Source organism: Furipterus horrens, unplaced genomic scaffold (genome assembly GCF_987537825.1).
Source record: "Furipterus horrens unplaced genomic scaffold, mFurHor1.1.pri manual_scaffold_5, whole genome shotgun sequence".
NCBI lineage: Eukaryota > Metazoa > Chordata > Mammalia > Chiroptera > Furipteridae > Furipterus > Furipterus horrens.
Genome location: NW_028327175.1, coordinates 158,778,028 through 158,804,762, shown reverse-complemented (window position 1 = coordinate 158,804,762; position 26,735 = coordinate 158,778,028). Strand labels below are relative to the sequence as shown.

The 26,735-nt window shown below is 37.1% G+C and overlaps 2 protein-coding genes across 4 annotated transcripts in view; both read left to right on the top strand.

Moving 5' to 3' along the window:
• The window catches only part of DNA2 (DNA replication helicase/nuclease 2), a 56,516-nt gene extending 39,986 nt beyond the window's left edge, over positions 1-16,530 (top strand). The window contains exons 12-21 of the mRNA XM_090279412.1: positions 676-792; positions 875-984; positions 1,263-1,377; positions 1,987-2,206; positions 10,824-11,017; positions 11,107-11,196; positions 11,282-11,486; positions 13,458-13,547; positions 14,147-14,329; positions 16,312-16,530. Of these exons, the coding sequence (XP_090135538.1) occupies positions 676-792; positions 875-984; positions 1,263-1,377; positions 1,987-2,206; positions 10,824-11,017; positions 11,107-11,196; positions 11,282-11,486; positions 13,458-13,547; positions 14,147-14,329; positions 16,312-16,530 (1,543 nt within the window). The remainder of the gene's footprint in view (positions 1-675; positions 793-874; positions 985-1,262; positions 1,378-1,986; positions 2,207-10,823; positions 11,018-11,106; positions 11,197-11,281; positions 11,487-13,457; positions 13,548-14,146; positions 14,330-16,311) is intronic.
• An 8,307-nt stretch (positions 16,531-24,837) lies between these two features.
• The window catches only part of RUFY2 (RUN and FYVE domain containing 2), a 34,485-nt gene continuing 32,587 nt past the window's right edge, over positions 24,838-26,735 (top strand). The window contains exon 1 of one of the 3 annotated variants that reach the window (XM_090278111.1): positions 24,838-24,955. In XM_090278111.1, the coding sequence (XP_090134237.1) occupies positions 24,952-24,955 (4 nt within the window). In that variant the 5' untranslated portion in view covers positions 24,838-24,951. Of the gene's footprint in view, positions 24,956-25,027; positions 25,133-26,735 lie in introns of those variants that run through there. The other 2 variants (XM_090278109.1, XM_090278110.1) reach the window with 2 other exon arrangements.

The following is a 26,735-nucleotide window of genomic DNA, read 5'->3' as shown; positions in this document are numbered from 1 at the left end:
GATCAATGCAGCAGTATAGTTGCAAGGGCTGTTAACTGAAGTCAGGACCAGGAGGATCAGGTTCAGCAGGGACAAAGAGTTGTTCAGTTTTGAATATATTGAGCTTTCTTAGCCAAGGTTTTAACCAAGTGGAAAGACCTTGCTGCCTGCTGGATATCCAAACCTGAAGCCTGGGTGAGGAACCAGGTGAGAGAGGATGTGAGGTCAGGCCTGAAGATGCAGACTTGGGATTTACAGCCATGTGATGATATGGGACCTAAGGGAAAATGACGAGGTGGAGCTGTAGAGAGGACCAGAGAAGGGACTAGAGGGGACACCAGGGTTTTAGGAGCTGCTAGAGGAGTGAAAAAAGGTGTCAGGAAAGAGTCCTGTACTCCAGGCTAGTGGAGGGAGAGCCATGTGCTCAGGATCCTTCTGGGGTGGTGAGCCCAGATTAGTTAGCAAGGTCAAGTGAATTGTTAGCAAATGTCATAGATTCCTGATTTAGCTCTTTTGACCTTGGTGCCTTGTGCTCTCCCTTTCTCCCTTTGATTGCAAAGTGTGAATTACAGGCTGGTAGCCATTTTAATAGCTATGCTTGCCCATTTACTCTTTTAGCAGACAATAACATATTTCTTATATAGATCAACTATGTTAAGTGAAAAACATTCTTGTACATCTGTTTTCATGTTCTAGGAACTTGTCAGTACTCCCAGAATCAACTTTGTTCAGATTGGACCAGGAAGAAAAAAATTGTGATATAGATACCCCATTAGGAAATCTTTCTAAATTGATGAAAAATACTGATGCCAGGTTTGTAACAGTTAATGAATCGGAATTTTATCCCACTTTCCTAATAAATATTATTAAATGCATTTCTTTTTTTCCTTTGCAGCCAAAAACTTCGAGATTTAATCATTGACTTTCGTGAACCTCAGTTCATATCCTACCTCAGTTCTGTTCTTCCACATGATGCAAAGGATACAGTTGCCTCTATTCTAAAAGGTATGCTATCAGCCTGTCTGCTTCCCTTAATTTTTTTGGTTCTATTTATAGTTTTATCTACATTATAGTCTCATGTTTTAATAATTTATATGTAGTTATAGTTTTCAGACAAAGTCTTTGAAAGTAGTTTACATATATTTTTTAACATCACCATATTTTCTTACTTTGCAAAGATGCATTGGAGAAATTTGAATAGAGACTGCTTTTCTTATAAAATAATTAATTTGCTTATTGAAATTCAACATACTTTTTCCTGTTATCTTTAAATTTAAATGTAGGTTTGAATAAGCCTCAGAGGCAAGCAATGAAAAAGGTACTTCTTTCAAAAGACTACACGCTCATCGTGGGCATGCCTGGCACAGGAAAGACAACCACAATATGTACTCTTGTAAGGTTATTATTCTTTTGCTTAGATACTGTGTAAATCAGCTTTTCCTTCATTAAGAGAATGTGATGTTTGATATCAAAAGGGATGAATTTGAACTCAAACTGCCTTTAGAATGACATGAGAAATAGAAAAGTTAAATCACAAATAGTTGTAATCATGTTTTAAGTTTCTTGCATTTAGGATTGTCTGATGTCTTTGTTTTGGTGGTATACGTATCATTGTTATGTTTTCCTTTCCTTTAAAAAATGATAAATTATATAGAGGTGGCTGAAATAGATTTTCTTTGATTTTTTTTTATATCGGTAAATTTCTTAGTAGTAATTTACTGATTAATCATGATGATTGTAGCAAATATTTATTGATTGATACTGTGTGCCAGGCACTATTCAAAGTTTTTATGTATTCATTTTTATTAACATCATTAATAACAATAATGCCATATTACTTTCATAAAACATTTTGACTTTATAATTTTTAAAAAATTACTTGGTTCAGCTCTTAGATATGCATCCTATTAAGTTTTCTAATACTATTAGAAAAATATAAGCATGTTAAAAATGATCTGGAATTAAAAGTAATCCTGTTTTCCTTTCTCTTATTCATTATTAGGTAAGAATTCTCTATGCCTGTGGTTTTAGTGTTTTATTGACCAGTTATACACACTCTGCTGTTGACAATATTCTTTTGAAGTTAGCCAAGTTTAAAATAGGATTTTTGCGCTTGGGTCAGACTCAGAAGGTACATCCAGATATCCGGAAATATACAGAGGAGGAAATTTGCAGATCAAAGTCCATTAAGTCTTTAGCTCTTCTAGAAGAACTCTATAATAGTCAAGTAAGTACAGTATGGTATAATAATGCTGATTAATAATGCTGATACTGATTTCTGTAGCCAGAATGAGGGGGGAAACAGCACTCTGGGATATTCAGTCACATTGACCAAATTTGCACATGATTGATTTCTGTAAATCACAGGACCAATTTACTAATTTATAGTTTGGTATTTCCTTCTAAACTAAAATGAAGTTTTGGTTTAAAATATTCTAGTAAAGGAAAACTCCGTTTCTCTCTACTCACAACACTTCTAACACTACCTGGAGTTACTGCAGACCCCACAGGTTAAGGGCTTAGTCCTACAGGACTGCCCCCACTTCAGTTTAAATTCCAAATCAGGACCTCTTGTGCTACTGAACAACTAGCTATAAATTGAGGCTTCCTTGACTTCCTCCTTGGGTTAGATAATTGCTAGAATGGCTCATAGAATTCAAGACAGTGCTTTACTACTATTACTGAATATATTATATAAGATACAATTCTGGTACAGCCAAATGGAAGAGATGCTTAGGGTAAGGTGTGTGGAAAGGTGGATGGAGCTTCTATGCCCTCTCCAGGGGAACCACCCTACCAGCACCATGATGTGTTAACTAAACCCCTTTGTTTGGGGTTTTTATGTCTAGTCCATCATGTAGGCATGATTATTCACTGGCCATTGGTGATTAGCTCAATCCCTAGCCCCTCTCCCCTTCCTGGAGGTGGAGGGATGGATGAAAGTTCTAACCCGGTAATTACATGGTTGGTTCTTCTGGCAACCAGCTCCCATTTTTAGTGTCACCTTATTTCAATAAATTCTGGTTTGGTTGAAAGGTGCTAATTATGAATAACAAAAGATGTTCCTCTCACCTCCATCACTCAGGAAATTCCAAGGGTGTTTAGGAGTGCTGTGCCAAGAATTGGGAGGAAGACCAAATATGTATTTCTCATTATATCACATTATCACACCTAGAAAACTATTAATCAGGATTCTTTTAGTGAGTTTGAATTAGAAGCAAGAACAGTCCTGTGATGGGTTTTTCTAGACTTTGATATAGAACCTAATTTATTTTTTATTTTTCAATATTGAAAATTTAATGACAGATTGAAAAATTAATATCTAAAATCATTAGGCTGCATGTATACAAACAATAGAACCTAATTTATATTTTATTATTTAACATTGATATATTTTTACTGGAAAATCTGAACTGGTATTTTTGTCCTTTAAAAAATAATCTAAAATAAATTAGATTTAATAAGCTATTCTTTCAACTCCTTTGTCTGTCTAATATCTATGCCAGTTATTTAAAATTTTTGAAGTGTGATTGACTTTTTAAAAATTAAACTTTATTTTGAGATAATTATAGATTCACATGCAGTTTTAAGAAATAATACAGAGATCTTGTATATCCTTGGCCCAATGGTAAAATTTTGAAAAACTGTCGTTAACTATCAGAACCAGGACATTGACATTGATCCAGAATAGTTTTGTTACCACAAGGATCACTCATGTTGCACTTTTATAACTATACCATTTCTTTCGCATCTCACCCCTCATTAAACTCTGATAACCACTTACCTGTTCTCCATTTCTGCAATTTGGTCAATCCAAGAATGTTATATAAATGGAATTATAGAGTATGTAACCTTTTGGGACTGGAGCTTTTCACTTACCCCAATGCTCTGTAGATTCAGATTGTTGCATGTGTAAATAGTTTGTTCTTTTTTTATTGGTGAGTATTGTTCCATTGTGTGGATGTACCACTTTTGTTTAACCCACTACCCACTGAAAAACATCTAAATTGTTTCCAGTTTTTGACTATTGGGAATAAAGTGACTATGGACATTCATGTACAGAATTTTTATTCCTATTTTTATTTTTTTAAGTATATTTTATTGATTATGGTGTTACAGTAGTCCCAATTTTTTCCCCCATTGCTCCTTTCCACCCAGCAGCACCCTTCCCTCCAGCAGTCCCACCCCTTAGTTCATGTCCATGGGTCATGCATATAAGTTCCTTGTCTTCACTCTTTCCTATATTATTCTTAACTTCCCTCTGTCTATTTTGTACCAACCGATTATGCTTCTTAGTCCCTGTACCATTTACCCATTTCTCCCCCTCCCCGCTCCCAGCTGATAACCCTCCAAGTGATCAAGTGATCCCCATACCCATGACTCTGTTTCTATTCTAGTTTGCTTAGTTGGGTGTTGTTTCTATTTTTTAGATTCAGTTGTTGATAGTTGTGAGTTTGTTGTCATTTTAGTGTTCATAGTTTTGATCTTCTTTTTCTTAAGTCCCTTTAACATTTCATATAATAATGGCTTGGTGATGATGAACTCTTTTAGCTTTACCTTGTCTGGGAAATACTTTATCTGTCCTTCCATTCTAAATGATAGCTTTGCTGGATAGAGTAGTCTTCATTGTAGGTCCTTGCTTTTCATCATTTTGAATACTTCTTGCCAGTCCCTTCTTGCCTGCAAAGTTTCTTTTGAGAAATCAGCTCACAGTCTTATAGGCACCCCTTTGTAAGTAACTCTGCTTTTCTCTTGCTGCTTTTAAGACTCTCTTTATCTTTCACCTTTGGTATTTTAATTATGATGCATCTTGGTGTGGTCCTCTTTGGGTCTAGCTCGTTTGGGACTCTCTGTGCTTCCTGGATTTGTATGTCTATTTCCTTCACCAAATTTGGGAATTTTTCCTTCATTATTTTTTCACGTAAGCTTTCAACTTCTTGGTCTTCCTCTTCTCCTTCTGGCACCCCTATGATTCGGATACGGGCATGTTTAAAGTTGTCCCAGAGGTTCCTAAACCTCTCCTCCTTTTTTTCAATTCTTGTGTCCTCATTCTCTACTGGTTGACTGTTTTTTCCTTCCTTATGTTCCAAATCATTGATTTGAACCCCGGTTTCCTTCCCTTCACCATTGATTTTGTGTGGATTTTCCTTCATTTCACTTAGCATAGCCTTCACTTCCTCCCTTATGCATTTGCCATACTTAAGCATATCTGTCAAGCCTGTGAGCATCTTCATCACCAGTGTTTTGAACTCTATATGTGTTAGGTTGGCTATCTCCTCATCTGTTAGGTTGGCTATCTCCTCATCGCTTAGTTCTCTCACTGGAACCTTGATCTGGTCCCTCTTTTGGGCCATACTTTTCTGTCTTCTCATCTTGACAGGCTCCTGTGTTTGTTTGCCTGTGTGTCTTAGGTAGAGCTGTCGCCCCTGTTATGTTGTAAGGGGAGGAACCTTAGGTATTCGTCAGTGCAGGGTGACCTGTTTCACCACACTGTGGCACTGTACATGGGGGAGGTGTTCGTGAGGGAACAATGCCACCCGCTCAGTACTTCCCTCTCTTCCAGGTACCTCTTCCACCTCTGTATGGGACTGGTGCCCCTCTAGCTGTTGCCCTTGCTGTCGTTCCCAGAGTGGGTGGGTCTGCGGACGTTCTAGGACTGTGGGGGCCCTTTAAGCAAGCGGAGAGACCGGCAACTTCTTCCTTTCCCCCAACTCCCACTGGTTTGCTGTCAGATGCAATGATGCTCTTATTTTCCCCAGCTTGTGACCATGAGCTGCACAGCCTGGTCTGAGGCTGGGAACGCTCCCCAGGTGTCCCTCTCAACTTTTTAAAACGTGCGACTGTGCTTTCTACCGGCCTGCTGCTACCACATCTGCTGCTGCCACCACACTGCATCCTTTCCACCCTCACTCTGCCCCTCCTACCTGTCTGAATGAGTATTTCTTCTTTATATCTTTATTTGTTGGATTTCTATGCAGTTCGATTTTCTGGAACTTCTGGTTGTCTCTAGTTTTGAGGTAGTTGTGTTCCTTCTTAGTTGTGGAGGGTGATGCAGCGTGTCTGTCTATGCCTTCATCCTGGCCGGAAGTCCACGTACAGAATTTTATGTGAATGTAAGCCTTCATTTCTCTGGGATAAATGCTCAGGGGTGCAGTTTCTGGTCATTCGGTTGTTTCATGTTTAGATTTTTAGAGATCTACCAAAATGTATTTTAAAGCAGCTGTAACATTTTACACTTCTACCAACAAAGTACGAGTGATCCTTATCGGCATCTAGTGGTATTACTATTTTTCATTTAGGGCATTTCCCTAAGGGAGTGATTTTCAACCTTTTTCATCTCATGGCACACCAAAAAGAATTTATATTTTTTGTTGATCTGACCAAAAAAAAAAATAGGTAATATTTTTACTCATTTACACTGGATGGTTACTGTTGTGTTGGCTGTTGTCATTGTTTAATTTGACAAACTAAGGGAAAAGAGGTCAGTGCCCCTGAGCCCCTGACTAAAATAATCAGGTACTGCATGTTTTAAAAATTCTCACAGCACACTGGGTGAAAATAGCTTCCCTCGTGGCAGCTACAGTATCCTCTCCAGTAAAATGTCTCTTCATGTCTCTTACCCATTTGGATTGTTTATTTTTTAAAATTAATGTTTGTGTTCAATATGTCTTTTGACCAGAATTCAATGTTCATTTATTTATTTATTTTATATTTTATTTATTTTTGAGAGAAGAGGAGGGAGGGAGGGAGAAAGACAGGGAGAGAAACATCGATGTGTGAGAGATACATCGATCGGTTGCCTCACACACCCTCAACTGGGGACCTGGCCTGCAGCCCAGGCTTGTGCCCTGACTGGGAATTGAGCCAGTGAGCTTTTGGTTCACAGGCTGGCACTCAATCCACTGCGCCACACCAGCCAGGGCTGGATTGTTTATTTTTTTAATGCTGAGTTTTGAGTTCTTTATATTTTCTAGATATTATTCCTTTATTGGGTATGTAATTTGTGGATATTTTCTCCCACTGTGTAGGATATTTTTCATCCTCTTCACTGGGTCTTTTGCAGCAGAAAAGGTTTTAATTTGATGAGGTCCAGTATATAATTTTTCATGCATTCTGCTTTTGGTGTCAAGTCTAAGAACTCTGTCTAGCTCTAGATGCTGAAAGTTTCTCCTATGTTTTTATTTTTTCTGAAAGTTTCTAAAAGTTACATTTAAGTCTATTACCATTTTGAGTTTATTTGTATAAGGTGTGATATTTAGGTCAAGCTTCATTTTTTTGCCTGTTGATGTCCAATTGTACCTCTTAGAAAAACCTTTCATTCCTCTATTAAATTGCTGTGTTAAAAATTTGTTGGGCATATTTGAGTGATACAAAAATTCTCAACACTATACTCATAAACCAAATTTGGCAGCATATTAAAAAGTTTATACACTATGAACAAATGGGATCATTCAACAAATGAAAATCAATATGATACTCCATTTTTTTCACTTTCAGCATGCCTTTTTCATTAAATTTGAAGTGATTTCCTTATAGTGTTTAGCTGGGACATATTTTTTTTATCTGCTCTGCTAAAGTCTACCTTTTACTTGGTATCTTTTAATGTTTTTTTCTTTTTCTTTTTATTTATTTATTTTTTAAAAGATTATTTATTTATAGAGAGAGGAGAAGGGAGTGAGAAAGAGAGGGAGAGAAACAGCAATGTGTGGTTGCCTCTTACATGTCCTCAACCAGGGACCTAGTCTGCAACCCAGGCATGTGTCCTGACTGGGAATCGAACTGACAACCCTTTGGTTCAAAGGCCAGCACTCAATCCAGTGAGCCACACCAGCTGGTTTTTTTTTTTTTTTTTTTTTTTTAGGTGTATGTGGTATATATAGACCATTTACATTTATGACAAGTTTTGATACATGTTAGGGCTTATGTCAGCTACTTTATTTTTTGTTTTCTCTTTTGTTTTTTGTTACTTTGATTTATTTTTTCTGCCTTCTTGTGGATTACTTGTGCATTTTTAAGAATTGCATTTTGATCTACCTATAGTGTTTTTGCATGTATTACTTTGAATAGTTTTTACAGTGGTTGCTCTAGTTATTACATTATATATACATAACATAGTTTATTACTTTTGTCATTTTACTGGTACAAGTGAAGTTATAAACCTTACTTTCATTTTTTTGCCCTTTATCTTCCCCTGTTAATAATATAATTGTCTGAACTATTTCTTCTACATTTAGAACTACAGCAGACCATGTTATAATTTTTGCTTTAACCATCAAAGATAATTTGGAGGAGATGGAAACCGTGTTGTCTTTACTCGTATTTTTGCTTACTGTGTTTTTCTTCCCTTCTCATGTTCTAAGTTTCTAAGGCAGTTTGCCTGCAATGCCCCGGCTTGGTGGGAAACTCCCTATCCAGCAGAGGTTTCAGGATCATGGATGAGAGAACAAAATTACCCGGACACTGTCTTTTGTTTGGAGGGAGGAAAGGTGTCAAATCTCTCTAGTGAAGAAGAGTGTTGAACACTTTCTCCTGGTCCCTTTTATTGAGGAGGAGATTCGGGAGATACAAGGTCATCAATAAGCTTTAGATGCTTGAGTTACAGTTGACAGTTTCTGATTACAGTTACTGATTACAGATATCAATGTGAAGAACACAGTAACCTGTCTGTGTCAGGGTCTGTTAAATATCCTGGTGCTGTACTGACATTAGGTGCAAGGCTTCATACGTTTTTAGCCACACACTGTTTATAGTTAACTAAGAGATAAGAAAAGCAGAGCAAGCTCTAAAGCATAATATGCATTCTTCAAATCCAATTCCCATGGAAACCTCCTGAGTGGCCTTCGAGTCATGTCTGCCTCTACCTTTCAGGTGTTCTGGTTGAGCCTGACAAAGCTCTTAGAAGCCTGACTCATGGCTTTGGGCTACAGTTCTTGAAACCATATAGGACAGTCCCCTACAAGTTTCTATGTTTTATCATTTTCTTTCTCGTTAGAGACCTTCCTTTATCCATTCTTTTGGGGAGGTAGGTCAGCTGGCAAAAAATTCTTAGTTTTCCTTCAGTGGGAGAATGTCCCAATTTCCTCTTCATTCCTGAATGGTAGTTTTGCTAGTTATAGGATTTTGGTTAAATAATTATTTTAGTCCTGGAAAAATATCCTGCTGCTTCCTTCTGGCTTCCATGGTTTCTGATGAGGAATATGGTGATGTTTGAATTAGAATGTTTTTTCCCCTGTAGCAAGATGTGGTTTTCTCAGGCTGCCTTCTAGATGTTTTCTTTCCTTTAGTTTTTGGAATATTAATTATGTTGTGTTTTACCCTGATATTTTTTCCTCGCTTATTGAATCTACAGATTCAATGTCTCTTGTCAAACTGGGGATCCTTTTAACCATGATTTCTTCTGATACTTTTTTCTGCCCCTCCATTTCTTTTAGGACTGTGAGGACACAAATGTTAGATCTTTTGTTATGTTCCACAGGTCAATGAAGCTTGTTTATTATTGCTTTTTAGGATTTTCTCTGTTATTTGATTATATAATTTCTATAATTATTTTTAAAAATTAAAAAAGATTTGTAATTACAGTTGACATTCAGTATTATATTGATTTCATGTGTATAATGTAATGGTTAGAAGTTTATATAAATTACAAAGTGATACCCTCATAAATCCTGCACCCACCTGACACCATACATTGTTATTACAATATTATTTACTCTAATCCCTCTAGTCCCCATGACTATTTTGTAATTGCCAATTTGTATTTCTTAATTCCTTCATCTTTTTCACTGAGCCCCCCAATAATTTTTTTTCTGTGTCTCTGTTCACTGATTCTTTCCTCTATCCTCCAATGTTGAGCCTGTTCTGTGATTTTTTTAAAGTTCAGTTATTGTATGAGTCTTTTCAGTCCTAAATTACATTTGGTTCTTTTATCTTTTTGTTTTTTGCTGAAACTTTCTATTTTTTTGAGACTTTCAGTGTTTTCATTTGATTCAAGTGTGTTCATAATTGCCCATTGAAACATTTTTGTCATGGGGGCTTTAAAATCTTTGTCGTATAATTCTGATGACATCTTGGTGCTGGCGTCTATTGATCGTCTCCATTTAGTTTGAGATTTTCTTGGTTCTGTGTATAAAGAATGATTTTTTTTTGGTATTGTCACTTAACGCTTCTGTTTCTGGCTGCCTTCCTCTGACACTATGGTGGTAGGACAAGAGGGTATGTCACCTCATTACTGCCAGGTTCCCCAGTTGGCCTTTTTAACATACAAGGTGGGGGCTCCCCATTACTGCTGTATGGGACGGAAGTCCAGGCTCCACTGACGTTGCAGGTGGGGCATATAATCAACCAGCAGGAGTGAAAGTCCTGGCTCCCTACTTGACCTTCTCTGATACCGCCCCTGTAGGGTACTGTGGAGCCCTATTATAACCTCGGGACAGTTGGAGTCTAGCTTCCCAGTTCGGTTTCTGCTGGCATTGGTGGGGGGTGAGGCCACAGTTTTTTCTAAGGTGTTTGACTAGAGTGGTTATATTGTATAAAAGTTTTCTGTCTTCTAGGCTTTCCCTTATCGGTTTTTTTTTTTTTTTTTTTTTTTTTTTGGCTTTTGTTGGAGTTGTTTCTGGTCTGCAAATTTGAGAATTGTTATATAGTGTTTGGAAATTTTACATCATTTTTTTTCAATTTTGTAATAAAAATTAAAATTTTTTGCATGCTATGTCTCAGAATTAAATAATATTGGGTATTCCTGTTATGGGGATAAAAATCTTTTTATATTTTTTAATTTCAAAAATGGGGAAAAGAAGTTACATTTCTTGGACATATTAAATAACTGGTCTATTTTCTGTTTTTAGCTTATAGTTGCAACAACATGTATGGGAATAAACCATCCAATATTTTCACGTAAAGTTTTTGATTTTTGTATTGTGGATGAAGCCTCTCAAATTAGCCAACCAGTTTGCCTAGGGCCACTTTTTTTCTCTCGGAGATTTGTGCTGGTGGGGGATCATCAGCAGCTTCCTCCCCTGGTGCTAAACTATGAAGCAAGGTAGGCAGTCATTGAAGTTTTAATTTTAAACTAGGTTCTTTTTAAGGGACAGTTGCAGTACACTGATAAGTCTGAATTTATGTTGACAGAGCTCTTGGCATGAATGAAAGCTTATTCAAGAGACTGGAGCAGAATAAAAATGCTGTTGTACAATTAACTGTGCAGTACAGAATGAACAGGTATTTGTAACAGTGGCAGCTATGAAGGATTTTCATGTTTGTTTTCATCTACCAAAACTAAAAATTGTCTTTGTAATTCCTTTAGTAAAATTATGTCCTTAAGTAATAAACTGACATATGAAGGAAAGCTAGAATGTGGATCAGACAAAGTGGCCAATGCAGTGATAAACCTACCTAATTTTAAAGATGTAAAGCTGGAACTGGAATTTTATGCTGATTATTCGGAAAGTCCTTGGCTGATTGGAGCATTTGAACCAAACAATCCTGTTTGTTTTCTTAATACAGATCAGGTAAAAAAAAATTTTCTTTTTTTTTTAGTTTTTCTCCTTTTCTCCTATTATTTAAATTCCTGTTTTCAATAGCAACTGCTTCATCGGAGGTTGTCAGTTAAAAGAAGTATACTTCTTCTCTGTGCAAGTTTGCTCCGTGGCCCCTAGTTCTCGCAGGCCATCTACAGCAGGAGGAGGGGCTTTAAGATGTAGAACTCTGTTATCCTTCAACAAAGCATGAGCTCTGGAAGCCCAGCCAGGGGCAGTGCCCCTTATCAGATTCACCACTAAACTGGTGACAGAAAGCCTGAGATTACTCCTGTTGGAAGAGTGGTGTTGAGATGGCTGGGTGACTAGGAAATGGTTCCTGCCACTTCAGGCTATGACGAGAATGGCCACAGTCCTTCTCTTGGGCTACTATGGATTTTGCAGATACAAAGTATGTCCTCTATCTAGGGTTGGGCAGATTCTGGAAACTTCCTGCATTAGCCAGTGTGAGCAGCTGTCAACTTACTGGAGAAGGAAACTGCCTTGAAATTTGGAGGAGCTTAAATATCATTTAGCTCTCACTTCTTCACTTTGTCTTAAATAAATACTTGGTTTTATTAAAAGGATTCCAATAAGATATATTAAAGGGAGAAAAAGTAGTATATTTCTTGTACACTACTGCAACACACACAAAAACATTTTTTTTTGTAGATCCAGGATCATTGGGAGGAAGTTTTTCTGTTGATAGATAGATATCAGAATTGACTTTTGAAGTAGGAAAGCTAGAAAGTGAACTCGAGTATAATTACATTTCCTAAAAAAGAAACTGGCATTAATACTGTCAGAGGGCTGGGTTTACAAATGGATAGAAGATACAACAAATTTTTGTCCTTTTAAAGACTTTTTAAAAATAGACTTTGTTTTCCTAGAGTACTTTTAGCTTCACAGCACAAGTGAGCTGAAAGTAAGGAGGTTTCCCATATATGCACATATATGCATAAAAACCTCTTTACAAACTTGGCATTAAATAAAAATCTTCACAAGGACTTTAATTACTTATTTCTAGGTAGTAAGAACAAAGTTTTGACCCGATACTCCTACAGTTTGTTTTATATAGTGCTTCTCAGCATCAATTTAGAAGTCTTTACATAAGTTCAAATAAAAATATAGTGGCCAATTACATGTATGCGTATTACTCTGAAATGTATCATTTGTTAGTAAGATGGGTGGAGTTAGCTGATTGTTAAAAACAGGGCCTACCCATGCATACCCCTATGGAATTTTCATTCTCTGAGCATTTCAGGTTCAAGAATTAACACCCAGGGGAAGGCAGATTATGAGAAATTTATTCAGTTAAGCTGTTCTCACAGATAACTGCTTTTATAAACCACAATTCCAATTTATTAGTTATAATTTCCAGTACAGTTATTTACCTCACCAATGATTGCTCAGGTTCTTTACTTTTGCTACTGAGGTTTTCTCTTTCTCAGCATCAGGATTTCAAGTAAATTGTATTAAACGTAATCAAGGTTAGTTGGGGATGTGGAGGAGCAAAATAGTCCTTGGAGAGTCTTATCAGGTGCAATAGGACCTGGGGAATTTTATCTGCTCCATTATTTGTGTAAAAGGCAACAAGAAAATAGAGCACAGATACTGGAGCCAGATCTAAGTTTTGATTCCTAGGGCCATGATTTATTGGTTGAGCCAGTTACTTATCTTTTCTGGCCTTTGATTCCTTAAAATGGCGGATTACGAAGTGTGATGTGTGGTTGGCTTTCACAGGAATTTTAGTCTGAACTATGGCATGTTTAAAATGGTTGCCTTTGGATAGCTTTCTGAAAGTGAATAAACTCATTTGTTTTTGTTTATTCTTGTACCTTCAACTTTTAAGATGAAGAAATTTTTCAACTGTCTCCACAACTGGTAGTATAGTCTCTATAGCTACCTGTGTGCCCTTAACTTTAGAGATTGTTTTACAAGCAAAATGTTTATTTTTCTATATAGGTTCCAGCACCAGAACAAGTTGAAAAGAGTGGTGTGAGCAATATAACAGAAGCCAAACTCATCGTTTTCCTGACTTCAAATTTTATTAAGGTAATTAAGAATTTTATTTTGAGGGCAAATTAATATTGAGGGCCAAGTAATAGAATGTTAGAGTGCAAGGAACTTAAGATGTAGTAGCATTTACCCTTGTTTATTAAGAGGACGGAAGCTTAATTGTTTCATTTTGAGAAAATTTATTGCAGACATAGAATTTTTTATAGTGGCATTCGAGTTTCCTTTTAGGATAACTTTTTGTAACATCAAATAATTCTGATTATGTCAATATAGTGCTGTAGTCAGTGTGATTGGGGTTTGGAAACTTCAGTGCAAGGGATAGCAGAAAGTGAAATGTATTCCTTTATACTTTTTTTTATATGGCAGCAATGTTCAAAGTGGCATGCAAACCAATACATTGCCACAAACCTCTAAAAATCAAGGGAGAATGAATGAGGAAATTATTTCATATCAGAAAATGTGAATGTTGATTTAAAACAAATTCAATAATTGTCTTTACTCCTTGAATAGGAATACCTATTAGAAACATCACTTGGGCACATTATGTAATAAACATTTAATTTAATGAATTTAGTAAAGCTTAAATAACAAAAATCAAGATTTTTATAATTTTAAGTTGTGTCCTTTTCATTTAGGCTGGATGTAATCCCTCGGATATTGGTATCATTGCACCATATAGACAGCAGTTAAAGATCATCAATGACTTGTTGGCACATTCTTCTGTTGGGATGGTTGAAGTTAATACAGTCGACAAATACCAAGGAAGAGACAAAAGTATCATTCTAGTATCTTTTGTTAGAAGTAATAAAGATGGAACAGTAAGTTAATTGTATTTTCTGCTGATTTGTCTGAGACATATTTTTCTTCCTCTCTTTTTTTAAGAAATTGTGGTAAAACCACAGAACATAAAATTTACCACCTTAACTATTTTTAAGTGTATAGTTCAGTAGTGTTATGCATATTCACACTGTCATGCAGTGGATCTCCAGAACTTTTTCATTTTGCAAATTGAAACTCTATACCCAGGAATAATAACTCCCCAGTCCTTCCCACTCCAGCCTGGCAACCACCATTTTTCTCTCTGTCTCTATGAAATTGACAGGTACCTTATATAAGTAGAACCTTATAATATTTGTCCTTTTGTAAGTGGCTTATTTCACTTAGAACAATGCCCTCAAGGTTCATCCATGTTGTAGCATGTGGCAGAATTTCCTTCCTTTTAAAGGCAGAATGATATTTCTTTGCATACATACACCACATTTTGTTTATTCATTTATCCATCGACACATGTCTGGGTAGCTTTCACCTCTTGGCTTTTGCCTTTGGGGCATTTTAAACATAAAGCCTTTCTCAGATACTTTTAGAGTTATAGATAATTACAATTTTTGTTTTGTTTTCATTTTGACCTCTTCTTGATTTATTTTTCTTGACTATGTGATACTTCCATATGGTTATAAAAATGTACATAGTAAAAATTCTCTCTTCTACCCTGTTCCTCTTCTACTTAGTTCTTATACTCACAGATAATTACATTTTTAATTTTTAGATAACCTACTAGAATTTCCTAGGCATTTACAAGCAGATTAGAATCAGTATTCATAGTTCCCTCCTTTTTTCACAAAAGATAAAAATATGTTATTCTGGACTTTGCTCTTCCACTTAATAAAATAGCTTGGAGATATTTTCATGTTAATATGTAGAAAGAGATTTCATTCTGTTCTTACTGTTGCATACTTTTCCATTATATATGTGTCCTGGTATATTTAACCACTCCCCTGAGTTTTCTATTTTTATTACTGTTACAAACAATGCTACAATGAGTGGAAGATAGCTCTACTTTCTATTTTTATTATGTATTTAATAATTTTAAATTATGGCTAGGATATCACACCAAAGATAAATTATTTGAAATTGACATTGTAAGCAAGTTTTTCCAACTGTCAAGATTTTTTAATATGTTGATGAATCTTTTTGCAACATATATATATATATATATATATATATATATATTTTTTTTTTTTTTTTTTTTTTTTTTTTACTTTTATTAGTATTTATTTTATGCTGAATTTACTCCCGGGCCATAAGCTTTTGTTTCTTCAGTTTCTTCTGGGATATCTTTTTCTTCTGTGCCACCTCCTCTTCTGGTTTAGGAACGATCTGCTCCTTTTCAGTGAGGATCATCTCAATGTGGCAGGGAGAGCTCATATACGGATTAATATGCCCGTGAGCTCTGTAAGTTCTGCGCCGCATCTTGGGAGTTTTGTTCACCTGGATGTGCTCGATGACCAGAGAATCCACATCTAAACACTTAAGTTCAGCATTACTCTCTGCGTTTTTCAGCATGTGCAGCAAAAACTCAGCACTCTTTTTGGGCCATTGACCCTGTGTCCACCCCCACTGTTTGGCCTGGGCACACCTACCAGCTCCCCCGTTGTATCGACAGAAGGGGACACACTGCTTCTTTAAAGTGACATCTTTCAGATACTTGGTGGCCTTTCGAATGTGCATACCCTTGATGGCTTGGGCAGTTTCACGTGTGTTCTTAAAGTGATTTGCATGACTTTGTGGGGTTTTATGGGTCAAGTGAATAGCGGACCATTTTCAGAGGTCACCTCTGGTCACTTTCTGGAAGAGGAAGAGCTGCAACATATATTTTTAAAAGTAATAAAATAACCTTCCCTGGTGGTCTAGTAGTTAGTGTTAAAAGTAATAAAATAGTTCGAGACAGATTGTGTTCTTTGTCAGAACAAACTCAAATGTATAAGGAAACTCAAATAATTGAAAATTATATTTCTTGCAGCTTGGTGAACTCTTGAAAGATTGGCGACGTCTTAATGTTGCTGTAACCAGAGCCAAACATAAACTGATTCTCCTGGGATGTGTGTCCTCACTAAACCGCTATCCTCCTTTGGGGAAGCTACTTGGTCATCTAAACTCAGAAAAATTAATATCCTTTTTGTTTTCTATATGGTCACATTTGTGCTATTTTGAGTTTTATTTAGGTACTTGCATAAATTAAAAACTCAGTGTTTTTGTGTTTTCCATGGGCATATTTCAAAGATCTGATTCTACAAAGGAGAGAGAGAAAACAATCCACAGGAAGTAATTTTAAGCAGAAGGTAAAATAATGAAGGTGATGGAGGATAGTTTGTGAAGTGAGAAAGGGGAATAAAGGTACTTGATCTGTTGCCTGATTAACAGGGTGCATGTTTCGTGGACACATTAGGAAAGCTGGTTATCTCTTCTGTTTTCTCTCACTTCAATTTATAACCCTTTTTAAAAAATATAGGACAGCTCTGGCTAGTGTGGCTCAGTGGGTTGAGCACTGGCCTGTGAACTGAAAGGTCACCAGTTCAGTTCCTTGTCAGGGCACATGCCTCTGTTGCAGACCAGGTCCCTGGTTGGGAGCCTCTGAGAGGCACCCAATCAATTTAACATCGATGTTTTCAATCGCCCACATCAATGTTTCTCTCCCTTTCTTTCTCCCTCCTTTCCCTTCTATTTTAAAAATAGATCATCTTTCAAAAAAATTATATGAAGATGTTAGGTTAAAGTACATAAATCTTATTGCTTAAGTGCAATATTATCCATAGAAAGCCATAAAAACTTTGCAATTTTTTAGCAGTCCTGTAAACCAAATGACAAAATATTACATATTTATGTCATAAATGTTTTTATGTGATTCCATAATGTGTTAAATATGTCTTCCTTAACTTATTTTACATCATTGATCTGCCATCAGGAGAACATGAAAGTCTTTGTCATATATTGGGTGGTTTTCAAAGAAGCTGAAGGACTGTTTTCCTTGCTTTTTCATACTAACATAGCGATCTCCTCTATCAATTTCCTATTATTAGTAATTTGGGCATGCTCTGAAATCAGCACCTGGTTAGGCTGTGGAGATAACTTATCCCAAAGATATGAGATGCTGTAAATGTACGCAGTTCAGAGCTCCAGGGTGTGTATGTAATCTTGTTAAAGTTCTATCACCATACAACATTTAACACTATTGATTTTTCACTACAAGTGTACCCCAAACTGAAAAGCCTAAATTTATAGTACTATATATGTGATTTTGTATGACCTACAAAGAATTTGATTAAATGTTTACCAGCTTTAGAAATGGATTTGCGGGAGGAATCTGAGGTTTAAACTTTTAAGTTTAAAACTCCAGGGTTAATGTGAATTTGTAGATTTTTATCTTTTTTTTTTGAAATATAGGTAAAGAAAATTGATTAAAAAAAATCATTTAAGCACAATCTTGTGGTGATAAGAATATAGGTGTGATTTTTTTTCCTATATTTTGAAGTTCCTGAGCTAAAGGCCATTTTACTGTGTTTTCCCCTAACTTTTGCTTTCTGGTGTCAGATATGTTTTCACTTAAAAGCTTAGCCTTTAAATTAGTACATATAAATTGATTATTTCCAATTAATTTCTGCTTCTTTCTTGCTCTCCTACTTGTTATATTTAGTATTCAGTATTCTAGAATAGATGTTGATATAAAAGAAAGTAATTCTTATTTTTCTTTAGAAATTTTGTTGCTAAATTGATGACAAATGAAAAATGTATACCCCTGTTGTCACCTATTTATGTTCACATGCCCTTTGCTTCAGGGCATTGCTCAAATTTTCTGCTTTGTATAAAGACATTTTGTGTAACAAAATTACCTAAAATACTTAATTATGTATATGGTGACCAATTCTAACCTAAGCGTATCCATCTTCTGAGGGAAGGCTCTCATTTCTCTCAATTGTTTCTACCTCACATGTTTTTTAAAAAATTGTTACTTGACGTTTTTATTAAATAAATTGTTTTCTACTATTATATCTTACTGTGTCAATTACTGAAAAACAGTTAGTAAGTTCAAGTTGTCCAGCACTTTTTTCCAGTAGTGACAACTGAAATATTTATAATGCTGTAAAGATGAAACCAAGGGGTGTTGAAATTACATAACAGGAAGGACTGTAGGATGATTTCAGTTCCTGGAAATGAATAAGAAATTTTTTTTGTTTAGTCAGTGGTTGGTCCTTTACAGGTTTTATGGCCTGTAAAGTAAAGCTCTATGGAAGAACCTGAGGAGTTCTATATTTTCTGTCATTTGTGAATCTGTCTTGGTTACAAGATTCTAGCCACTTAATTATTTGAAAGAGTTAGGATTCATCATCTATGTATAAGGTGCTGTGAGTTGAAGGTTTAGGATGAGCTGGAAGGCAAACCCAAAATGGGCACTCAAAAGAGCTAATAGTGCAGTGTAAGTAGGATATTCATGCCAAGGACTACGATAGCAGTGGCTACCAGACACTGATGTTACTGGGCACTCACTTTGCTCAGTTCCAGATCATAAGCACCATTAGCCTAATAAATAAGATCTTGCTTGTAGTATAAAGCCAAAACTTGATGACAATGTAACCATTCCAGTGGCCTCATTCCTGAATCAATTCAAAGTTCCTGCCTGCTAACATCTCCCTCTTCCTGTCTCTGATTCCATCTCTCGCTCTGTAAAGGCTGGTCTTCCCCAGACCTGCGTGTTTAGTCTGGTCCTCTTCTCTGTCCTTGGACAGTCATGGCTTCATCTGTCACCTATGTGGCAGTTTACCAAATCTGTACCCAACCCTACGTCTTGTAAGTTTTGGTTATAACTGTGTTCTAGCTCATGCTGTCAGAATCTTCTATGAGCGCTTCAGACTCAGTACACATAAAATGTAAATTCCCACCTTCATCTAATGCAGCAGTTTTCAACCAGTGTGCTGCAGGAATTTTTAGACCATGCAGTACCTGACCATTTTAGTCAGGGGCACTGACCTCTTTTCCCTTAGACCGTCAAATAAAATGACAACAGCCTACACAATAGCCAGCAATAAGTGAGAATGAATCAAAATTATACCTATTTTTTTTGTCAGATCAGCAAAAAATACAATATATTTTTTTGGTGTGCCACAGAATTTTAGTAATTAGTTTATGTGTGCAATGAGATGAAAAAGATTGAAATTGCTGATACAGTGCCTTCCTTCTGTGATCCCTATTTTGGTTAACAATACCACCTACCTCACCTATCTGAGCTTTAAAGTCTGTGTACTTTCTTTAAATATCTTTTTCCTTCTAATTACAGAGCAGTACTTGATTTTAGTGAGAATTTCAAACACTGAAGATTTTAGAAAATTAAACTTTGTTTTGGTGATCTCATCCTTTAGTTATAACTATTGGTAGTTTGTTGTATGATGGTCTAGCCTGGTGTTTAAAAACAAAAATTACCACAACCCATAAGAAATACATGTATATTATGACGTGGCATAGACATGTGCATATGTGTGCATCTGAAACGATACTATAACAAAATATTTACCCTTCTTATATGTGATACATCCTAATATTTCCCACTCTGTTCCGTTAAAAACAGAGCTGGTTATAAGCTTTTAAAATTGCTTTCATGTCCTACTAATAGGTTGGAACCCATGCATAGTAATATAGGGTTGGTCAAAAAGTCCATTTAGTTTTTTCCATAAAATAAGATAAACATTTTTCATTTTCACCAATAACTTTATTTATTTGGATATTTTGAGTATGTCTGCTATGGTTTCTAGTGGGTAGAGGCCAGGGGTGCTGCTAAACATCTTCCAATGCGTAAGACAGCCCCACAGCAAAGAATTGCTTGGCTAAAATGTCAGTAATACCAAGAAACTTCGCAAACCACTTGACACTTGATCAGCCACAGCATCTTCTTTATACACTGCACAAATCATTTTTTTTTTTTTTGCGTTTCAGTTGTGTTTTTACCTTTCTTGAAATAATGAAGCATAATGCACTGAAAATGTTGCATATTTTCTTCCATCCTTAACATTAAAATGGCTGCACAAAAATTCACCGATTTTGATGTTTCTTTTAAATGCAGCTGATATGACAGCTGTCACAATACAATCTAATGAAATTGTTTCAACTGAAGTTAAAGACAACTAAGCACTACTAGAGCCATAATACAGGAAAAACAAACTTTTTGGCCAACCCAATAGAAGTAATTCTCTAATACTTCTTCATATATATATATTGTAACTATAATAAACTATTTTTGCTGTTCCCTATACATGTCTTTTCCTCTTCCCATTTGTATCCTCTATCTAGATTTGTCTTTTCCTCCATTATCATTTATGCAACTTTACCCAGTTTGAAAGACTTTAATATGTCACCTTCTCCAAAAAGCGTTGTCTGATATTTTCATTGACAAAAGAATTACTGCCATCTTTATACTTAGACGACGTAACAGTGCTTTACGTAGCTTTATTAACACTTACTGCTTCTTAAAGCAGCAGTAGTAATATGTAGCATGCTTTAAAATTTGCCAGCAATTTTCATGGATATTCTCTCAGTTGGATTATATCCTACAGAGTACCTAGCATAGATATTCTGTCTTAGCATATGGCCCTGGGCAGGTCATTGCTAGAGTCCAGGTGTTTAGTAATTCAGCAATTTTCCCAGTTACTGTGTGTTCCGCATTTGGTGGTGTACAGTAGTCCCTGTCTATATTGCGGTTCACTTATTGCGGCTTCACTGTATCGCAGGATTTAAAAAAATATATTTGTTTATCACTGATTTTTCGCTATATCGCGGGATTTTGCGGTACTGAATATGTATGTTGTTAAAGTTACGTAGGTTTAAGAGTGTAGAATATGTTTAAGAACATAAGTAGTGTATAAAAGTAGAATAGGTTCATAAGGGAGTGGGAAAGTTTAATAAGAGACTGGGAATGGTTTATAAGTGTGTGGGAAGGGTTTATAAAGCCTTAAAATATATATAAATACTAAAATAAATGTAAGGTTTCTACTTCATGGATTTTCACCTATCGCGGGGGAGTCTAGAATGTAATACCGTGATAAGTGAGGGAATACTGTACACATCTTCCAAGTGCTATTCGAATGTTAGGCAGCCTTACAGTTGTCATTGTAAGCAAATCACATTTGGGGATAGCTGGGTCTATGACAGAAGCTTGTGGTAAATGTGACAAGCTGGTCTACCTTGATTTAGTGGATAGCTTTGTTGATTAAACAGACTGCTTCTAATTATTAGGATAGGCCCATCCAATTCCACTCAAGTCACTGATGACCATTAGGTGACTGAGATTCAATCCTGGGACGTATGAATCAAGATGAATGCACGGGATGAAGTCTGCATCTTTTATGGATACTGCTTTGGCACATAACAAGATTTTTACACTGATTTTTTCTTTTTCTTTTTTTACTTTAGCTTATCTTCTATGATGTTTTAAAAATTATAAAACTTAAAAAAAATACCCCCAAATAGAGTAGTACAATGAACTCCTATATACTCATCACCCATATTCAATAGATTTTGCTGCAATTGTTTTCAACATCCTTGATTTTAAAAAAATCTGAGATTTTGCAAAGCAAATTCTAGACATTTAATTCTACCCCTATACTTCAGTATGTGATAAGCTTTTAAAAATAGTATTCTTGTTACATAATATTTGAAAGCTTAAAAACCTAGATTCTTAGCTTTAGTAGATCAAGGACTCAGAACAGATTAATATTCTACTTAACCTTATTAAATGTAGTTAAACATAATACACTAAATTCCAATTCTGTTCAACACAAGGGGGCTAGAGTATCCAGCAACTGTTTAAGAATGTACCCTCAAAGGGAGAATGGGTTTTTGCTTTAAATAAAGCTGGTTTGTGGCAGAATTAAATTTCTTTTTTACGTGTTATCTCTAAAGTCCTTGGGGGGAAGCAATCTAGGAAATAAAGGTCTTTTCCCTTGTTTTTACTGCTCTATATAATAGTTAAATATATACTTAATTTTACTAGCCTTTCTAATGCACTTAGAATTCCTCATTTTTAAACCATGATCCGGAGAAGAGAAAAATTAACAAGTCAGTTGTATTTCAACTTCAACAGCAAGATAGAAGAGGTTAGATGTCATGAATTTCAGACTCCTTGAAACACTGTAAAAACCTCATACATTTTGAGATTATGAAAATAGAGGCTACTTTTCTACTAGTTCAAATTCTGGCTCTGTTAATAGTTCTGTGACTGCCCTGGCTGCTGTGGCTCAGTGGATTGAGCATTGGCCTGCGAGCCAAGTGTTGCTGGTTCGATTCCCAGTCAGGGCACGTGACTAGGTTGCACGTCAGGTCCCCAGTTGGGGGCGCTAGTGAGAGGCAACCACACAGTGATGTTTCTCTCCCTCTCTTTCTCCTTTCCCCTCTCTCTAAAAACAAACAAACAAACAAGTTATTTTAAAAAATAGTTCTGTGGCTTCAGGTAAGTCATTTAACCTTTCTGAGATGGGTTTCATCTGCAAAATGCAGATTATTCTTTCTAACTGGCATGGTTTTGAAAATGAACTTAGATTCTAGCCTAGAAACATACATGCTCATTGATACCAGAGGGGGCATGGAAGATCAATGGAGAAAGGATAATGGGGTAGTTGGCTATAAATATATGGAAAAAAAGTGAAATTTGACCCTATCTCATGCCATTAACTAATATCAATTCTGGGTGCAATAACAGCCCTAAATATGAAAGGTAAACCTATGCAACTCTTAAAAGAGAGTAGCTTCGTGACCTTGGGGTAGAGAGGACTTCTTAAGACACTAAAGTAAATCATAAATTCAACTACAAGAAGATTAAGAATTTATATTTATTGAAGGTCTCCATAAAGAGAAAATACTAGCTAGAAATTATTGGCAACACATAACTGACATCACACTATTGTGCAGAATATTTAGTAACTTGTACAAGCCAATAAGACAGAGTAGAAAAATAGGCTAAAGCTTTGAACAGTCTCTTTGCAAAAGGGAATCTCCAAATAGTAAACATGGGTAAAGTGCTCAATGTCATCAGTAATGATAAATACAAAATAAACCAAAATATAATCACTTCCCCACAAGATGTGCCAACAATGAAGAAATTCTCACAATTCGAGTATTAGATTGGAGATGTAGCTACAGAAAGATTGATAGGTGTGTTAATTTTGAGAAGAGTTTTGAAAACAATCTGGCATTATCTAGTAAATTTAAAGAAAGATATATGTGATTCCCAGTACTTCTATTCTTAATTATATGCCCTAGAGACTTGCACATAGGCACCAGGATGTAGGTACAACCAGGAAACAACCCATTCCAGAAACTTCTCATGGATGTGCAGCAAATGAAACAAGTAACATAATTCACAGTGTTATTCCATTTGTGAAAAGTTTATAAGCAAGCAAAAATAAACTACATTGTTTACTACACTTGAGTGGTAGTAACAGAAAAAAGCAAGGAAATAATTCTCATAAAAGTCAGAATAGTATTTACCCTCTAGGGGGATTGTGAGTGAGTGGTGACTAGCTGTGATTCCTAGGGATGGTGGTTTTGTCCTACTATGCTCACTTAATCTGGTAGTGGTTACCCAGATGTTTTATTTTATAATGATTCTTTAAGCTGTGTGTATGTTTTAAACATTTTATCCATATATGATTACCTCACAATAAATAAAATTAAAAACCAAAAGCAGTAAAGCAGCATAATAAGACTTGCTAATAGCTAAACTGATGACGAGAAAACATCGCCCCATTTTCAAGAAATATCTTACTCTATTTCTAGCAACTGTGATGTAACTAAGTAATAGCTCACTTTTCCCAAACTGATATACTTAAACCGTGTCATCTGACCATGAGTTTTTTTTCTCCCTGAAGTGAAGAAACGCTAGCTTCATCTCCACACTTGTTTCCTTTGATTTGTAAAATTGTTCCTCATTGCATTTTTATCACTTAAAAATTTTCAATTATAGTTTATATTCAATATTACATTAGTTTCAGGCATACAGCATAGTGGTTAGACAATTATATAGTTTACGAAGTGATCCCTCCGTTGGTCTAGTATCCTCATTACTTTTTATAAATCAGTGTGTTTAGTGGTTTAAATGTCATGATTTGGTTGTATAAACAGTTTCAGTAGATTTCTGCCCACTGTTAATCGCTTTATATTTTCTAAATTCTTTTGACCTTCTATTAGTTCATGAAGCTGAGCGGGAAGAGCTCAGGTGCGTTAGACTAAACCCAGCCGGCCAGGGTGGATGGAAACGCTGGCACGTGGCTCACTCCCGCCGAGATGTGTATCTTTAGCGCTCTGTTGTCGAAGCCCTGAGGGTGAGAGGCCAGAGGTTCGACCGGGGTCCCGCCCTCCGGCTCCACCGACCCGAGGACTTCCCCCGGTCCCGCTGGACGGCGAGAGGCTTAGCGAACACGGATTTCTCTCCTGGCTCTGCAGCCCCCCCGCCCCACTGGCGGCGCTGTGGGACCGCCCGGGCGTCCTCCTGCCGCCGGGAGCGCTGTAGGCCGCAGCGGGCCTGGTCGCTGACGCCGTGGCGGCCGCCGCGCGTCTGAAGGGAGCTGCTGGCGGGGCCCAGGCAGTCCCCGCCGGAGACCGCGCCGCCGCCGCCGCCGCCATGGGTAAGGGGAGCGGGCCGAGAGCGGGCTCTGGGCCTTGCGTCCTGGGCTGAAGGCCGGAGCCGGATGAGGAGTATTGGCGGTGGTGGGCAGCGAGGCCTCCGGGTCGGAACGGGGGCCGGAACCGGGCCTGGGCTACGTCGGGACTGCCAGGGATCGGGGGCGCACTTGGTCACCATGGTAACGCGCGGCCTCCTCTTGTTCCCTTCCGCCCGACTTTGGGGCCTAAGGGTCGAGGGCTCTCGGTCAGTCCAGTTCCAGCGAGCGAGGACAGGGCCGGCCGGGTGTCGCTCCCTGGTCGGGGGAGCAGTCGGGGGCAGGCGATGACATCTCAGGTTTGGGGGTGGCGGAGGGAAGAAGCATCTCAGGTTTTGGACTGAGTCCCTGACACCGAGAGCTGTAGAGGGGCAACGATGCAGTGCAGGACTTTGGGTGAGCTCTCTGCAAGCGTCTCGGGGGCGCCCCGAGCCTTTTGGACAGCTTTGCCGGGGGAAGATAGCTACGCAGGAAGGGACTCTAGGCCCGGACAAAAATCGGGGACTTAGGGGCCGCGACCCGCGGGACACATCTCCGAACCCGGGTGGGGCGCGGCCGGGGTGCAAGGAAGCTGCTGGTGCCCAGCACGGACCTGCCTCCCAGAGCTGCAAAAGCGCCCTTTGTCTGGTTGTCGCAACGTACGTTACGGATTGTGATGGGAACTGTTAAGAAAAATGGAGAATTTCCATAGATTATGAAACATCAAGTGGTTTTGTCCCCGAAAAGAAGAGGGAGTCATAGCGCTGTGCAGATTTGAAGAAATGACGTGTGTGGAGATTTTCCACCTGCTAGCCAGCTCATAGCAGGTGTGGCTGTTTGCCTTTCTTGCCTGGCTGCCTGAGATTAGAACTAGATCATTGGGAACTAGATCATTGTTCAGCGAAGGAAAAACGGACACTTGGTTTACTTGGGGTAGTAAACTTGTTACAGATGATGAAACGCTTTACTAAGTGCTTCGTTTTTCTACATTTTATTTTATCATCTGTGTTTGCTGGAAATATTTCTGCCACTCAAAACAGTGATGAGAGTGTGGGGAAGCATCTGAATTTCTAAGTAAACAGAATAAAATTTGTGGGAAAGAAAAAATATTTTTTTGAATTGAAAATATTGATTTAAATCAGTTTTTAAATGTATCTGTCAACTGAATCAGCTGTGCAAAATTGCACGGAACCTTAATGTGAAACTGGACCCTGTTTTTATTTCCTCTTGGAAAATAAAAGAGTCATGCAACATAGAACAACAGTTGTAATGAAAAAACAAGATAATTAGAATGAGTGAAAATTTAATGGTTTCCCCTGTTTTTATTTACATGTCAGGATTGTTCTGAGTAATACTGGAATCTTAGAATTTTAACTACCTTTTATTTTATTGCCAGTTTATTCTGAAAATTTTTTGCCTTGGCATTCGTCCTTGGATGGTTCCTGCTAGCCACCTTTTTGCATGAGACCCTTAAACATATTGTCTATTAGTTCAAACTTATCTCTACAGAAAGTCATTAAAAAAAAAAAAAGAAGCCTCATTCTCCTTGAAGAGGTACCATAAAATAAAATAAATACCAGAGAATAGCTACTTTGTTGGATTTTGAGAATAATGCATAAACTTTGGCAGGAGTGGGCATGATAGAACTCTATGTGTGAGAGAGACATAAAGAGAAGTTAACTAGGGATGTAGGTTAGTTAGAAAGACTAATTCGTCCATCAAGGAAAAACAAGCCACTGCTGGTTTTATAGGGGAAGGAAGGAGTTTG